Genomic DNA, 17,723 nt, shown 5'->3' on the forward strand with positions numbered 1-17,723 from the left:
AGAGAGGGCCCTAGGTTCTTTTATAAGAGCCCAGGGCAAAGCTCTAAGAAGAGCTTTGGGAGTCAGCGAGCACATTGCAGGGAGAGGGATTCTGGGAAATGAAAAGGAGGCAAATGTAGAGAATACTTGGGAAACATTCCTGGTTTGCAGGAAAAAGCATTGCTCAAAGTGTGGTCTAGGAAACACTTGAATTCACCTAGAACTTTTCCTGGATAGGTGGGTCAAACCTATTTTCATGACATCACACAGCTATCCCCTTTCATGGGGCGAATGACATCAAAACTATTTCCAAAACATCACTTAGCCATCATTTGTTTCTTCACTATTTTGCCATTTGCATTTGCACTTGTTACAGTGTCTCAACCCAAAAGAGTGGGTCCTTTGCCTTCCAGGGACTCACCAGAGAGTGCTAGGGGTGGTGGAACCAGGCAAGGATTTATTACAAAGACTCATGCATGTGGGTGTCAGTTTGGGACAGGAGACGATGACCTACTTCTCCCAAGGGAGTTAGGAGGCGCTTAAAGGGTCAGTCCCTGAGGCGGGGAGGATGAAGGCAGTGTCCTGGCTCGTTCTGGACTGGGCTCTGCCTGGGCCTGCACACAAGGTTACATCCAGCTGGGTGTGGATGCTCAGCGTTCTTGCTCCAGGAAATGGTGGTTATCAATAGACAGGATCTAATTTTTATCTATGAGGATGCTTCACGTTAGTGTAGTGCGCTGTGTTGCTTGACAGGGCTCGCCATTCCATGAGTTAGTCCACCTGTTCAAACCGGACTGGGGAACTCATCCTACTGCCCACGATTTCTTTTATCTTGGCTGTCTCACACTAAGGTGAAACTAGTAAGGACGGAGATTACTGTAACAACTGAGTAGTAGTGAAACCGGATCCCCCTGGCACAAATCACAGTGCGAAACAGACTTTCCCCACAGCCTGGGTTGGGAAGGGGTGTGCTGGCTGGGTGGGTACTGCTGCTTCCAGGACACACAGCCTGTGGGCCAGCCACACTGGTAACTCTGAAAGCAGCAAGCAGAGAAGGAAGTTTCCCAGCCCGCTGCCCAAGAGTGCCACCTGTGTCCAGCAGGCCCAGACCAGTCGTGGCAGGGGCAGCAGGCGGAAGTGGCTCCCTGGTCCTGCCATCCCAGAGCAAGCAGCCCAGGGACTCTGGCACCAGGGACAACCCTGAACCCTGGGGTCCATGGCCCAGGGGCACGTGGAAGAGCACCGGGCCCCACTGGGGCAGGCCTGGTGCTGCTGATCCCTAGCGCTGCCAGCAGAGGGAGCCACAGAGAGCCAGCTCAACATGACAGGCTCCCAACAGGAGACCCCTGAAGCAGCTCAGCTGGGACCATTGTCCCAGTGACCTAGCAGCCTCCTAGCCCTTGTTACACCCAGCCCATTGAGGGACCTTGGCTGCAAGGTGCCTCAGGGCCCCAACTTGGCCCACTGCAGCCCATAAGCTTGCCTCTGAGCAGCTGCCTGGATTTCTTCCTTTTAAGTCTGACACTCAGATCATAAATGAACCAATCCGACAATGGACCGAAGAGGCTTGAGTTCAGTGTCACTCATGGCTTGACTTCATCAAATAAACCTTTCTTGCTGTGAACCCTGAGCTTGAGAAATCATGCAATTGTGCACACATTGAGAACCCATTGGCAGTCACATGTCCCCCACCTTGGCTTGGTTTGGTACTATTGTTAGTACCGTTTTAGCAATTATTCTTCACAACTACTCAACTTGCACAAAAAAAGACCCAAGTCAGTTCGGTTCAAAATGTCCCAGTAGACCAGCAATCAAGAAAGATAAACTTAAGCCATCACAGCAACAAGGGTGGAGCTGGAAGGGACCATGCTGCTGAGTTAGTTAAATGAAGACTAGGCAGAGTGTGGCCTGTGGGTGAGGAGGCACAAGCTGACCCAAGGTGATTCCCTCAGCACCTACAATCTGGAATCATTTTTGATTGAAAGCACACACTATAACTCGTGATGGGAAACCCATGGGGGATTACAATTGAGATGGAAAAAAAAAAGTACAAAATGATGTAAAAATAAACTATTATATTTATTAAAAAGAAAGAAAGTGCACACTAAGTTTCAGTGAACCCACACTAAGGAAATAAAGTCACAAGATTGAGGTTGGAACAAGCGGAAGCCAGAGAGCAGAGCAGCCAGCACCTGTTACTGACAAGCTGGTTGGGGAAGAAGCCCCTGGCTTTTCCTAAACTCAGCTCTATGTGGTTATTTTAAAAGCTTGTCCTGGAAAAGCAAGCAGACTCTTGGGCAGGAGTCCTAAGCTTAAGTCTTATCTACAGTCATGGCACAAAAGCCCAGGAGCAAATCAAAACATTTCTTTTCACATCAATTGACCCCAGGATGCATAGACTTTAGTCTTTAGGGGGCCAGACTGGGGTGATGTTAAAAGCTCCCACCAGGGTTTGAACAAGAGGAGGTGGAAGCCTGAGTGTTGGCAGGAGGGAGTCCCTGGAGGGTAAGGGGGGCCCTGGCTGTGTCCTGGAGGGAATGTGCAATAGCATCTCTGGAAGGAAGGGTCCGCAATAGCTCACTAGCTCCCAGGGGCCCAGAGAGGGCACACAACTAAACGACCTGTTTAAAGGTTGAGACACGACTTGGCCTCCGGAGCTCAAAGGCACAGCAGAGAGTGCAGGGCAGTCAGAGCTGCCGCACCCCCAGCAGCAAGCACCGCAGTGAGGCTGGGAGCACTGTACTGACTGCTAAATGGCACTCAGGGGTCACTCTGGGGTATTGGGGACTGCAGAGAAACAAGCTTTCAGTTCAGCAACCACATAGGGGAAGTGCTCTGCAGAGGAAGCTGAGGCAGCAGCACATGGAATGGAGTTTTGCCTGGCACTGGCATGGCGGAGGGTGGGGGGTGTCTTTGTCAGGACAGGTGTAGGGGAAAGAGCCATCTCAGAGGGGCTCTGAGGCAGCTACTAGGATGGGCACTGAGGTGCCCATAGTCTACCAGTCACCTAGATATGGGGAGCCCTGATAGATTCGTTCACATCATGGGGAATGTTTCCTGGTATCACAAATCCTCAGTAAATATCAGAGGTCTTGGAGCCACACCTTGAAGACTGGGCAGTGCTCCCCGCTAAGAACTGGAGGTCACCTGCATAGCCAGAAAGGGTAAAAACTGAGGACACACATGGCCAACAAACATATGAAAAAATGTTCAACAGCACTTGTAACAAGGGAGATGCAAATTAAAACCACAATAAGATACCACCTCACCCCAGTGAGAATGGCACATCTTCAAACAACAAATGTTGGCAAAGATGTGGAGGAAAAGGAACTCTCCTGCACTGCTGGTGGGAATGCAAACTAGTACAACCACTATGGAAAACTGTTTGGAGGTTCCTCAAACTGCTAAACATGGAGCTTCCCTACGACCCAGCAATCCCACTCCTAGGTATCTACCCGAAAGACACAAAACACTGACTCAAAAAGACACCTGCATCTCCGTGTTTATTGCTGCTTTATTTACAATAGGAAAAACATGGAAGCAGCCCAAATGCCCAAAAGTAGATGACTGGATCAAGAAGATGTGAGAAATATATGTGATGAAATATTACTTAGCAACCAAAAAGATAAACTCGTGTCTTTTGCAGCAACATGGATGGAGCTGGAAGGGATCATGCTTAGTGAGATAAGCCAGAAAGAAAAGGAAAAATACCAGATGGTTCACTCATAGCAGGAGCATAAAGGACTGGGGAGGAGGGGGGTGGAGGGATAATAATGATGAGCAACTATATACCAGAAACATTTCACAGGGGGTAAAGTGGGGAATGGGATCAAAAAAGGGTGAGGAGAAGAGGGGGGAGTGCACTGGGCTATGGTGATGGCACACAGATGATTTGGTGATGGGAAGCCCAAAGGGATTACAACTGAGATGGGAAAAGGCACTACCTCTCTCCCTTTTTCCCCTCAGCTTACCTCCTTCTCTCTCTCACCTTCACTGATGCTGTCCTTTCCTACAGGAAATCCTCACTACCTCAGCTGAAGCTGGTCTTCAGCAGGCCATGAGATCTTGTGGAATCCCTGGTTCTGGAACTTTCTGTGGTGTTCTGCATCAACAAGTGCCTCCCACTCCTTTCTGGTGGTCTTAGTCACCTTGTCTGCAGCAGTCCGGGAGCGCAGGTCCTCGTTCAGGGACATGTAACCCCCGCCATCGTAGGTGTGCCGACTGTACCCACGGAGGAAGCGGCCATCTGGCCCCACTGTGCACTCGCAAAGCCACTGATAGGTGTGAAACTCTAGCCCCGCCCCCGAGGTCAGCCCCGCCCACCAAGTCCCACCTGGATCAGCCCTGCCCCACCCCCACCCCCACCACCTATACTGGTTAATCTTGAATTAAAAGGAAGTTGAGTAAAAATTCAGTTGGTTCCTCCCGGGTAGAGGGTACAGGTGGGTCCCACAGTTTCCGGGTGATGCTCACCAGGGGCACGCGGGCCCATCTGTGGTACCTGGCCCAGGAGGGTTCTCTCACCTGCCTGGCTGTGGTTGTAGTGGTGGCGAATGTTGCCCAGTCGCACTCCGACCATCTGTGTGAGGTGCTTGTAGCACTGCATCTCGTGACGCCAATACTCTGCCCCCAGTTTCTGCACCACGGCCCCCCGCGAAATCCATGTTCTGACTGGGCACATTGCTGACAAACCACATGAACTGCATGTCCTCCACGTAGCCTACGGCGATGAAGTGGGCCTCCCCGAGGGTGGATCCTGACTTGGTGGTTTTGAAACACCTCAGGGAAAGCCTGGGGAGCTGAAGGGACTGACACCTACCCCCACCCTCCTCCCTGAGTCCCAGATTGTTGGTCCCTGAGGAAGAGGGTGAGAGATCCAAAGGAGACAGAAAAGGTGTGGTGGGCAATGGGAGTGTGCCTCTGACCTAAGTGGGGTGAAATGAGAGCATCTAGGTGGTGAGAGTTGTAGGGTGCCGTTCCCCTAGCCCCAGCCGCAGCCCCAGAGAGCCATCCCCACGTTCTTCCCCCACCCCCTCAATGTACAGGTCTTGACTCTGGAGACTCAACCCTCACCTGCCCAGGTCTCCATCAAAATCAGGGCCCCCAACAGGAGCAGGAGGGTCCCGGGCAGGCATCATTTCCTGCACTCTCCGAGTCTGGGGAATAGCTGAGTCACGCAGGTCATAGAGACTCCAAGCCCCAGAATGGTAGTGAAGAGGGCTGACGTCTTTATTACAAGCCAGACTTCATTGGGCACGAGGCCTGGGTTCCCCTCAGGAGGATTTCTGAGAGGGAGAAGTGAAACTCGGGGAAATGGGGACTCCCCAACCCTGAGCTTCCCTGCTCTACACCATCAAAAGGATGGAAACTCTTCAGCCAGCTCAGGAACTGCAACTTTACCCTGATCCCTCCCCTGCACGCACAGAGCAGCTGTTTATCCCAGCTGTCTCCTAGAACCTTTGCCCAGAAGCGGACTCAGTCTGGGAAACCAGAGAGAGACGCCCTCAAATTGCACAACTTTCTCCTCCTATTACCAGAATCCCTCAGCCTTGAATGGACTTCCTGCCTCCCTCCCTCCCCCCTCCCCCAGGCTCTTTCACCCCCACTCAGGGGCATGTTGCTAGAGAGTGAAGTGGAGCAACAGGTCTTTCTTTTTAAACAGGTAGGTGTTGCTGATCGCACCAGATGGAGATGGCACAGAGAACAAGTTCCTTCTATTCATTGTCTACAGTGGGTAGTGTAGTCTTGAAAACCCCTGAACATGGGGAATCTACACTGTACAAGTGATTTCACAGGCATAGCCATCAGACTCATGAAGTTCCTACCTTGTTTTCCCAGTCTACCTGCCGCTCTGAGTGTTATATTTTAGAATCATCTTCATCATGTCTGTGTGGCTCCTTGACATGTCTTCAGTATGCAGAGGTCCAAGAAGCAGCTTGCTTTGTGCATTTCAAACAGGAGTGTGGACAAACTCCAAGTTCAGCAAAGCCAGATGCCCTCACCGATGTCCATGCATTGCCCGGGCTTCTATAAAGTCCACAAATGAGCAGTGTACATATCCTACTGGGACTTTTTATTATTCTTATTTTTTAAGCTTTATTTATTTATGCATACAGAACTGGGGTACAGGCCAGAGGTGCAGAAGTGGTGAGAGGATTCACCAAAGGCAGAGAGGGGAGCAAGAATTTGAATGCAAGCAACCCTGCTAAGTTCTGTAGATGTATTTATTAAAGCACTATGAAACAATGGCTTTAAATTTAAGAGCAGCTTGTCCATTGAGAGAATGGAGTCATAAGAGGAAATCTGGGGAACAAGTTTGTCTTAGTCCCTTGCAGCTGCTAGTTAAGCAAAATGTCAGACTGGGTTGTTCACAAACAGCAGAAATACATTGATCCCGGCTCTTGGAAGTCCAGGATCAGGAAGAGTGGTCCTTTCTGGCAGAGGCCCTCTCGAGCATGCAGACCCCTCTGTGTCTTCACAGGGCAGAGGGGTAGGAAAAACTTGGGATGCCCCTTTGTGCGGGCACTAATCCCATTCTAGGCCTCCTGACTGACCACCTCCCCATACCATCCACCCTCTGAAACCATCACTTGGGGGTTGGGGCACACTCAGGCCACAGTGAACCTCAGCTGAGATCACTAAGGGATGGCCTAAGGGGTGAGGCAGAGTCTGGCCCAGGCTTCAAACCTCTCCTTGTGGAAGCTGCATGCCTCCCATGCTCCAACTCGCCAGGGGCCCCAGGGGAGTGGGAGTACCTCTGCAGGGGCACCAACTGCCCACCTGCAGGGGGGTGCCAGTGTTTCTTCCATGTCTGCCTGTGGCTGAGGGCTGGAGGCCAGAGTAGGGTGAGGAAAAGCAGGGGTTGTTGCAGGGAGCTGATACTCAGGCCAGCTGCACCACTGTCACAGGGCCATGTGTCCCCTTGTGGCCCAGAAGGCCTGTTCTCCCCAGGGACATCTGGCCCAGGACCTGGAACTCAAAATAAAAGGTTTGTGGGGGTGGAGTGGGGAATGGGATGAAAACAGGTGGGAAGGGAAATGCACTGGACTATGGTGATGGCACATGGGTGATTTGGTGATGGGAAACACAAGAAGGGGGCGGGTGGGGGGGGAAGGACGGAAGGAACTAGTATGAGAAATAGACCTGAAACAGGAAAGTAAGCGACATGTGTTTGGAAATGTGGAAAAAGAGAAAGAATTGGGTGAACAGATCAAAATCAAATCAAAACTATCATAACTTCACTGCCTCCCAAAACCTTGTTATCCTGCTCCGGAACAGAGCTCTAAGCACAAACCTGTGATTCAAGGGATTATCAGAAAGGCCCCATTAAGACCACTGTGGGTGCTGAGTGCTGGAAACATGAGCAACTTATGCACAGATGTCCCTCTCTAAGTGGGGGACGGGTTACTGGACAGAGTCCTCCTAAGCCTGGAGCCCAGGGGAGTAAGAGAGAGGGTCATTTGGGCTCTAATTATATGAGAGAAGAAATCCTACCTCTTTTTTTGTCTGTAATTACTTATTACTTTACAACTGAGACTATCTCTAACCAATAATTATGTGTGTCAACTGAAAAGAATTAACCTAAATGCTTTTAGAATAAGAAATTCACATAAAAGTATTTCTATTTTGACACAAAGACATTTTTCTTATACTATAATCTGTGAGGGCACTTACTTTAGTTCTAATTAACAGTAATTAAATGGGTTTGGAAACTCAATAAATCAGACAATGACACAGAGAATAGAAGTAAGACAAAATTCTTATTTCCGGTTTTGCTGAGACACAATTGACAAATAGCACTATGTAAGGCTAAAGTGTACAGCGTAAGGACATGACTTTATAGTTAACAAAATGATGCATGGCACAAGTTTAATTATCATTTCTTATAGCTGCAAAAAGGGAAGAAACCCCTTGTTATGAAAACTGTTAGATCTACTCTCTTAGCAACTTTCAAATATACCGCATTATGGTGTTAACTGTAATCACATGTTGTACATTGAAGTCCTGGTACTTATTCATCATTGCATTGGAAGTTTGTATCTAATATGTACCTTCCTGCAATGCCCTTACCAGAAACAGGATCTTTTTCTATGAGACACCACCCACCTGTGTCCTAAGACCAGGAGTCAGGAGCACTGAGTCTCAGGTGGGGAACCCCTCGTCTGCTCATCTGTCCTGCACTAAACTGAGATGCTGGGGCATCTCATCCACCTCCATGCTCACTTATTCTCTCCTCAGCTCAGTCCACACATGTCCAGAGGCCACCTCATCCCAGAAGCAGCCTAGCCCCTAACTCCATGATGAGGTCACCCCAATGCACTGTCCCTGTCTCTTCCCACATCAGCTCTGCTCTGCCACATGACCCCCACCATCAGGGCAGATCCCCCTCAGGCTCAGTCCCTGACACTGGCCCAAACAACCCATCCAGCTTCTCCAGCCCTTTATGCTGCTCAGCATCTGGCAACTGGGGAGAGGGAGCTGTGTGTTAGGCTTGAAATGTACTCCTCCAGAAGCTCCGGGCGTGAGATATACTCCCCTAGAAGCTGAGATATATTCCCCACAGAAGCTCCATGCTGCATCCCTCCCCAGACACATCACATAACACACAGACCAGATATGTGTACGTAAAGAGCATTTACCGCTTACGATGTGAACAATTTAGACACGGTGGACATGAAGTGATGTGCATGTGAGTATGGTGACCGGTGGGGAACCTCAAGGGGCCAGGAGAGCTGGTATTAGACTCCCCAGTAGAAGAAATTTACAGATAAAATTGTTGACAAAATAATGTTTGCTAATAATATATTTGTTTACAATATCATTATATGTTACATATAGTATAAAATAATGACTTATGTGTCATAACAGCAAGCACCTCAGATAGAGTCACTTTTAAACCTTCCACCAAAACAAAAAATAAAACGTTATCTTCCGATTTCATAGGAAGGAGAGTGAGGCACCAAAAAAGGTGGTGGTGAAAGGAGCGCACCCTGTGAGTCCAGGCCAAAGGCGCAGACCCTAACGGCCCCACTGAGTCCCTGGACGCTGGTTTGAGCGCTGAGGCCAGGCGCTGTGAAGGTCCGTTGGCGCCACTGGATGTCCGCTCAGGTCGTTGCAGGCTAATCGGCCCCCCGGAAGAGACACGTGCATGATGGGGCGACAGCAGACTATGCTTTATGTTCCTGAGGATCATATTCGGTTGCTCCAGAATCATACTCTACCTCTCTCAAAGGGAGGTAACTCCACTTTTTCTCCCTCTCACCCCACCTCACAGTCTGCTCGTCTCCCATTCCCCTGACTCCATCACCATCGCCTGTCTCTGCCCCAGCACCACCAGATGAGCACTTGAAAGGGCCTGACTGAAAGAAAAGATACAGAAGAAACCCAGTGCCCCCCGCTAAGTCCTGATGTCCCCCACTCCTTGCCAGGGTCCCTAAGATAAGTCGGGCCCGGAACCATGGCCCCGCCCCGCCCACATCGGCCCCGCCCCGCGCCAGCCCCCCACCCGTGCCACCTCGTCCCGCCCACGTTGGCCCGCCTCGCGTCAGCCCCTCCCCACCCTTGCCACCTCGCCCCGCCCACATCAGCCCCGCCTCGCACCAGCCCCTCCCACCCTTGCCACCCCGCCCCGCCCATGTCAGCCCCGCCCCGCGTCAGCCCCTGACCACCCACGCCAGCCCCGCCCCTTCTCCCCACCAGGGTCCAGTCCCCGGTGAGAGCCTACAGGCAGCGGCTGGCCAAAGCCATTACATGCCTTAACTGGCAAGAAAATCTGAGTCAATCCCCGCGGTCCTTCCTACTGATGGGGCCTGTTGGTTGACCCCTGGGGAGAGGCTGAGACCGGAAACTCGGGTTAACCCTGGGGACCTGAGAGCTGGAGAACTGGCCCTGGCGGGCCGTGAGCTCACCTGCCTCACTCTGGTTGTAGTAGCCGCACAGGTTTTCCAGACCCTCTCGGAAAGCCCCTGCGGTGGCTCTGTAGATCCTGGTGTTCCTGTCCCCATACTCCAGCCCAGGGCGCCCGCGGTTCCTCCTGCGGACTCGCTGAGTAGCTGTCCCCACGATCTGCGTGTCGTCCACGTAGCCCACGGTGATGAAGCGGGGCTCCCCGAGGCCGGGCCGGGACATTGCGGTGTAGAGGTACCTCAGGAAGTCGGGGTCTGGGGGCGGGAGGGGGACCGGGTTAATCCTACCCCTCCCCTCCCTGTACCTGAGTCTGAGGGTGATTGAGTCATAGACAGGGGTGGAGAGAAAAGATCTGGTAATTCCATAAGGTTGGAAGAGACGGGTGGGATGGAGTGGGGAGAGGAGAGCAGAATGTCCGGGACAAGGGCTTTGAGCCAAATCCCGTAGAAAGCGCCAGGCAGTCCTATGGCCCTGACTGCACAGAGGGCTTTCTCCAGACCATGGCCAAGGCAGGACAAGGATCTATAAGGCAGCAGGAGTAGGCTTCAGGGCCCCATTATGGGGGAACCTCTTCTCTCCTAGAAAATTGTTTATTTTTTTAAAAGATTTATTTATTTATGCATACACAACTGGGGTACAGGCCAGAGGTGCAGGGGCGGTGAGAGGATTGACCAAAGTCAGTGTGGGTAGCAGAACAGGCCCACTGAAAAAATACATTACTGAGGGGAGCAGTGGGCAGGTCAGGAGAGGTCTGCCCTGCCATGTGGTCACCTGGGGACAGGGATCGAACTCATGCTGAAGTGGCTTTTGGTTCTTAGTGCTGTGCTTTAACCAGCTGCACTACCAGGGAGGGCCCAGAAAGTTTTTTAAACAGGATGAGAACCGGGGCGTTGTTACCACTGTCCAGGAAGAAGCTTTCATGCTGCCAATGAAAAATTACATTCCCTGAGAAGATGGGATCACTGGGATCTCCTCAACACTGAGTCTCCGAGCCCAGCCACCAGAGTTAGCCCTGCACCTGGGCTTTGCCCTGAATACTGTCCTCAGCTGGGACAGCTCTTTGTCACTGTCTCCTGAGCCTGGCCAGGGGGCCCTGGGAAAGCCCCGCAGGCTGTGCCCAGCCCTCCTTCCTCCACTGCCCCTCCAGGGTCACTCTCCCTGAGCCTGAACTGGAACCCTGACTTTCCCCCACCCCTCCATATCCCTGCTCTTGTACGCTCTTAGGAGAGAGGGTTCACTCTCTTTGGACACAGTATCAGTTGTGCCCACGGAGGGCCACGTGCCCGAACACAACAACTAAACGCGGTCACAAAAGTGTCATCCCCCAGCTTCCCAGTCAGGGCCCAGGAGCAGGCCCAGGTCTCTCAGACCACAGTGAGCAGCAGCAGCTCTGCATCCTGAGGGCCTGTGGGGCTGGAGGGCTGGCAGGGAGCTGACTCACTCCTAGTATAACAGGGTGGTCCCCGGGAAAAGGGGAAGTTCCAGGTCCCCTGCCCCACTCAGAAGGATGGTGGAGCTGAGCAGAAAAAAGGAGTCCGAAGAAGGAAGCAGGAAGCAGGATGGAGGCCAGGAGACCTGAGGGAGCCACATGGAGCAGAGACAGATGAGGAAACTGTGCCTGCTTCTGGCCCTGGACTGGTTGAAACGGAGGGTGAGAGACCCGTGGGGAGGTGACTATGGCAGCCTTTATCTTAATTTTGATTTTGCTCTTTTTCTCCCAGACTTGTCTGGCCATTTCTGACCCTTTCCTATGAGTCCCCGGCCAGAAGTTGCTTTCGTCTTGTAATGGGCTTTCAAGCCTTGCTTTGGTAGACTTTTACCCACAGGGGATGGGTAACTTCAGGTGTTTGGTCTAGAAATTATATTCTTGTCTTCTGTGTTGTGTACTGTATTAAAGTTCCTTTCCATTAGTGCTCATGTCTTGATGCAGTGGATGGCAGAACCTATTCAGAGCAGACAGGTTTGGGGGTTCAGAGGTGCCCCTCTCTCCCTGCCCTTTAACACTAGGGCTATTGGAAGGAACCGCAACCTCTAGGTACAGGGAGGCTTCCACTTGGCTGTTTCTGTCTAGCCGCTGGCTCCCCAGAGCAGCAGCTGAGAGTACTGCATTGGGCTATGCCACATTGATAAGAAACAGGAGTCGTGGAGCAGGCTCCATAGGGCAGGATGCTGTTGAAGAGCAAGGTCTTGGCCTTTTAATCGACACACCAGTCACACAGCATTAGTCATGTGAGGAAGTAGAAAGGGGGAGGGGCAAGTAAAATAGGGGAAGGGGGGAACTGGACTCTCATCTGCTGACAGCTGGGTATGTGGATCCAGCCCTGACTCCAGTCAGGATTACAGCCTTATCAACAAGGCGTTCCACTGACCAGTTTCTGGGGTCCTTCCTTATACAATAGTCAACAGCCCCCTGGGTGTTCCCGGTCATACATCTTCTTGCAGACCCTTCCCAGGGTAATCCAGCTTTATGCTCTTAATTTAAAAGGCACCTGGTAGGGTTGGGCTCCTATGACGGAGCAGTTCTGACCTTGCTTTGGGAATACAGAACTGTAGGTAACAAAATGGGGGCCGGGTAGGCCGCTTAGGGTTAGCAGACCCACGTGAGAGCAGCTAGGGGGCAGCTGAAGTCAGCACCATGGCACCAGTCTCCTCTCAGCAGTGAGCCATTGCCTGCAGTCTGCACTCAGGAGGGGGGTTAAGATCCGCCTCTGGCATGTGGGACTACTAAGAATTCACATGAACGTTTAAAACCAAGATTAAAGTTAAATATTGTTTCCCCAGACCCAGTGCTCTCTGTTAGCAGTGTCTAACGTGGGTGGGGTAGCTTATTCCTGACCAAGAAGAGAACCAACTGTCTGTGTGCTCCCCTAGGTGAGGACGCACTGACACTCAGGGGTCCCCACCCCTCCCCATCTGTCTGCAGAAATCTCACTGACTGAGGGAGAGATGCCGGGGCTGCAGGTACTAATTCAGCTGTGTCCACTTCATCCCAGAAGCAGCCTGGCCCCTAATTCCATGGCGAGGCTGTTACAGGGTAGGGAAAGTGGCCCCAGACACCCCCAAACCTGCCTATGAATGTCTCTGCCTTCCACCTCATCGACACAAAACATACTCTGGTGTAATCAATGGAGAGGAACTTGAATACAATTACTTTTCAATAGAAAGAAGGGGAAAAAAAGTTTCCAAATCAAATACCCAAAATTACCCATCTCCTCTGAGTAAATTATCAGGTAAACTGGGTTGCCCTGAAACAAGACTGCTGAGGCCCAATATCTTGCCATAAGTCTGGTGTGGAACCATAGGAAAGTGCTGGAAGGGGCTGGCAAGTCTTCAAGGAAAGGATAAAAATTTAAAACCGCCCTCCCTCCCCCCCGGTGGCACAGCAGGTTAAAGCACAGCACTAATAAGCTAAAACCACTTCAGCAAGTTTGATCCCCATCCTGGAGGTGACCCACATGGCCAGCAGAACTCTCCTGACCTGCCCGCTGCTCCCCTCAGCAGTATACTTGGACAGTCGACCTGTTCTGCTCCCCACTGTGCCTCTGGTGAATCCTCTCACTACCCCTCCACCTCTGGCCTGTACCCCAGTTCTGTATGCATAAATACATAAATCTTACAAAAAAAAATTAACACCAAAATCAAGATCAAGGGTTCCACCGTCAGCCTACCCACAGTCTCACAGTCTCTTACCCACATTCCTGTTTCAACTGTCTCCTTCCAGGTTCCCCAGTCCTGGCACAAATCCAAAGCCAAGAAACAAGTGCAGCTTCCTCACAGGTCTCTGCCCCTTGTGCCCCCCAAGTCATCCTCACGCACGCCCAGGATTCTCTGCTTCTCCTCCCTGCTCCACTACACTCTCCTGCTGTGCAGCATGGAAACTTACCATCACAAGGTCACCCCAATGCACTGTCCCCGTCTCCACTCCACATCAACTCTGCTCCACCACATAACTCCCACCATCAGGCAGATTCGCCCCCAGGCTCAACCCCTGACATTGGCCCAGACACCCCATTCAGCTTCTCCAGCCCTTTAAGCTTTCCTGTTACTGTCAGCAACTGGGAGCTGGGGAGCAGGAGCTGGGGGTTTAGGCCAGGTCTACTGCCCATCTCTCCACAACCTCATACTGTCCCTTCTCAGGCACATGAAATAATACACAGATACATATGTTTATAGCTGTAATATAAATCACAAAATATGCACAAATGAACATATACATCAATAAACACATGCACACACACACACACACACACACACATACATGCATATGACATGACCTGCACAGACATCCCAGGTCTGTGGGATGTGCGAGAACTGTGGAGACTCCATAGGAGGAACCAGAGGAAAGAGAGTCACAGCAGTGCTGTCATCTGATCCCAGAGATGAGGACACAGAGGCACCAAGGGAGAGCGAGGCTGAGTCCAGCCCAGTGAGCCCGGGCTGAGCCCCTCACACAGTCCCTGGGCTCAGGCGCTGACTGCAGAGGCCGGGAGCTCTGAGGCTGGCAGACCAGGGCCTGAGGGTCAGTTGTCACACTTGGCTCAGGTTGTGCTGGCCACTCGGCCCTGGGGAGAGACATGGTCACTTGGTTGCATTTATTGGATTCTGTTCCCTCAGGAATTCCAGTTCAGAAGCTACGGAATCACATTCTGCCTGTCTCTGAGGGAAGAAAACACGCATTTACTCCCTTGCACCCCATGTCATAGCCTGCTGCTCTCTCCCACCCCTACCTCAACACCACCATCACCTGTCCCTGCCCCAGCTCTATCACCAGGTGAGAGCTAAACAGCACCAAACTGAAGGACAAGATTCAGGACCAAAAACCAGTGTCCCCTCTCCAGCCATGACCTTCACCCAAGAGCCAGATTCCATGAGAGAAGTTAAGCCCAGAACCCAGGACTGGTGATGCTCACAGGGAGGGGCTTCTCTTCTAGGCCTCCAGCCTCCTCTCCTCACAAGTACCTGCACCCCAAGGCCACTGCTGCTCCCTCACCCCCATACCCCAGACCTTCCTGCAGCTCAGCCTGCTCATGCCCAGCCCTGAGCAACAGATCATAACTGCATCGGGCTCTCAGGTGACATACTCTGTGCTTGGTGACCCTGGAGCAACTCCTGTTCACACAGTGCAGGCCTGTCCTGCACTGGTGCTTGAGGCCCCCAGTAAGCACCTGAACTTCCTGCCCCTCCCCCCACTCACCCTGCAATCTCAGCTCTACCCTGAGGCTACTGTCTGGCTGAGGCAGCCCAGGCTGTCCCCCCCCACCCACCCACAGGGACATAACCCAACACTGGCTCACAGCCTCAGGGCATTTCCTTCTCAGTGCAGATTGGGGGCTCCTGAGACCCTGAGGCTGGGTCTCCCCTTCAGCCCTGACCTATCAGTGTTACCACCCACAACCCCACCCCCTCCCCCCTACCCCCAGCTGGACCGCTCCTGTTGCATTTTATGTTTTGCTATGCAAACAAATTGCATAGTTCTTTTACTGAGCCCTTAGGCGCTGGGACTCCTCCCCCAGTACGGTCAGTAAGGGGCCACAGCTGCCCTGAGAGTGACCAGTACCCTCTCTCCCTACATGGTCAGGGATCAGCTCATCTCCCTCCCAGATGATCCACAGAACCCAGGAATGCCATGGGAAGCTGACATGGGTGCCGGCCAGGAGTGACCCACAGGACACCATGGGGAGACAGCTCTGGAGGGGGCTCGAGGGACCTCAGGATGAACAGAAGTTCATGGCCACAGACACATGAGGAGGCTCTCTGCACAAAGTGAAGTCAGGTGATCACAGAGTGGAACTCAATAAATGTCAACTCCTACAGTTCCCATAAGGCAGATGTCTCAAATTGTGAAGAAAATCATCGTAAACAAACTCAAATTAGTCACAAAAATAGTGACCTTGTGAATAGCCCACCACATGCTCAGAATGTCCCATTCAAAGTATCCCCACAACCAAGTACTGTCATATCTGCCCATCCCTCGCCCACAGGTCTCCAGAGCCTCACCTTTAGGGGAAAAGAGACATCTCAGAGCCTGGGGACGGTCACTGCCTGGAGGAGAAAACACAGACCCTGCTCAGAGCCAAGAGAGCTGAAAGGAGAGAACTGGGTACGTGACCCCCCCCCCATGGGTTCCCATCTCTTCCCAAGGGCCTAGCGGTGGAGCTTCTCCTGTCCATATTCACCTGCAGCCCCAGTACAGCTCCCTCTGATTCTACCTGTGGGGAGAAACCACCTTGGGAGAGTCAGTGACATGACTGAGTCATAGGATCCTAAAGGAACTGCCTGGTTCAAGAAAACAGGAAGTTTCCAGAACTGTGGCTACAGCCCCAGGATCAGGAAACAAGAGGAAAGTCCATGCAGGGGGACGGGACCAACCCCCTCCTGGATCTTCAGCAGGACCCTCTGCCTGTGCCTGCTGGGAAGCAGGTCCATCACCAGATCCAACAAGGGATAAACCTGTCCGCCATTGTCACTTTTGCTTTCATGAGGAGTAAGTGTTAGCAAACAGGACCCCAGGCCGGCAAGCACAGGTGTGTGGACAGGACTTCCCACTGACCAGGCAACACAAACCACTCTCTGGGCATGAAACCCACAGCAGGACAAGAAACCTCATCCCCCACTCCCTTCCCTACCTGAGCTTTTCTTCCTCCACATCACAGCTGCAGCCACCGCAGCCCCAGCGAGCACAGCTCCAAGGAGAACCAGGCCAGCAATGAGGCCCCCGGAGGGGGTGGAGGGCTGAGGAGGGGGCTCTGGAAGGGAAGGGGAGGAGAGACCATGAGCCCCAGGGCTCACCCAGACCCTCTGAAGGTCCCCAGAAGGGTCCCCAATCCCCCTGAGAATAGCGCCTTTGCCCACCTCCCCTCCTTACCCCATCTCAGGACTCGGGGCTCCGGAAGCCCCTCATGCTGCACATGGCACGTGTATCTCTGCTCCTCTCCAGAAGGCACCACCACAGCTGTCCACTTCTGGAAGGTTCCGTCCCCCCCAGGCCTGGTGTCCACCAGCTCTGTGTCCTGGGTCAGGTCCTCCCCATCTCGCTGCCAGGTCAGGGTGATCTCCGCAGGGTAGAAGCCCAGGGCCCAGCACCTCAGGGTGACCTCATCCTGAGCGGTGGGGTGGTGGGTCACCTGTGTCTTTGGGGGGTCTGAGAAGGGTCAGAAATACAGCGACTTCATACCTGTTTTGGGCCACTGAAGTAGCGGTCATAAGAATGGCCAGGGAAGCTGGGGTGAGGGATGGGAGCACAAAACCCAGATAAGCCTAGACACAGCATCATGAGTTATTCCTGTTATGTGAAAATTTCTACAATTAGAATGTGACAGTCCAGGGCAGGAGGTCTCTGAGGGGAGAAAGGGATTTGTGGTCCTGACATATCATGAGGCCAGTGACTCAGAAAAGCTGGATTCAGAGCCCATATACAAGGGGCAGAGAACAAGGCTTCAAGGTCCCCGATGATCCCAGGGCTGCAGCCAGAACCAGGGAACCACGATGATCAGCTATTTCAGGGACGGGTCCCTCCTTCATCCCCACAGACTGGATCCCTTCAGTGTCCAGAGAAAAAGGTGGGGTCTTGGGCAAGTCAGTCTGCAGGACCCAATGTGAACGCCACCCTGTATCCCCTCATACCTGCGCGCTGCAGCGTCTCCTTCCCAGTCTCCAGGTATCTGCGCAGCCCCTCCACACACTCCCCCTCCAGGTACATCCAAAAGCGCTCTGCAGTTCCTGCAGCCTCCCATTTGAGCCTGGTCATCTGAGCTGCCATGTCCACCGCGGTCCAGGAGCGCAGGTCCCCGTTCAGGGCGATGTAATCGGCGCCATCGTAGGCGAACTGACTGTACCCG

General features: G+C 52.6%; 1 protein-coding gene across 1 annotated transcript in view; it reads right to left on the bottom strand.

The window, feature by feature from the left end:
* Positions 1 to 7,726: 7,726 nt before the first annotated feature.
* Positions 7,727 to 17,723, bottom strand: part of LOC101628978 (class I histocompatibility antigen, Gogo-OKO alpha chain-like) — a 15,700-nt gene continuing 5,703 nt past the window's right edge. The window contains exons 4-9 of the mRNA XM_012734724.1: positions 17,509 to 17,723; positions 16,751 to 17,026; positions 16,512 to 16,631; positions 15,883 to 15,927; positions 9,888 to 10,139; positions 7,727 to 9,334 (exon numbers count right to left, since the gene is read on the bottom strand). The exon at positions 17,509 to 17,723 is cut by the window's right edge and continues 6 nt beyond it. Of these exons, the coding sequence (XP_012590178.1) occupies positions 9,147 to 9,334; positions 9,888 to 10,139; positions 15,883 to 15,927; positions 16,512 to 16,631; positions 16,751 to 17,026; positions 17,509 to 17,723 (1,096 nt within the window). The 3' untranslated portion in view covers positions 7,727 to 9,146. The remainder of the gene's footprint in view (positions 9,335 to 9,887; positions 10,140 to 15,882; positions 15,928 to 16,511; positions 16,632 to 16,750; positions 17,027 to 17,508) is intronic.

The sequence above is a fragment of the Condylura cristata genome, unplaced genomic scaffold, assembly GCF_000260355.1.
Source record: "Condylura cristata isolate star-nosed mole 26May11 unplaced genomic scaffold, ConCri1.0 scaffold00067, whole genome shotgun sequence".
Lineage (NCBI taxonomy): Eukaryota > Metazoa > Chordata > Mammalia > Eulipotyphla > Talpidae > Condylura > Condylura cristata.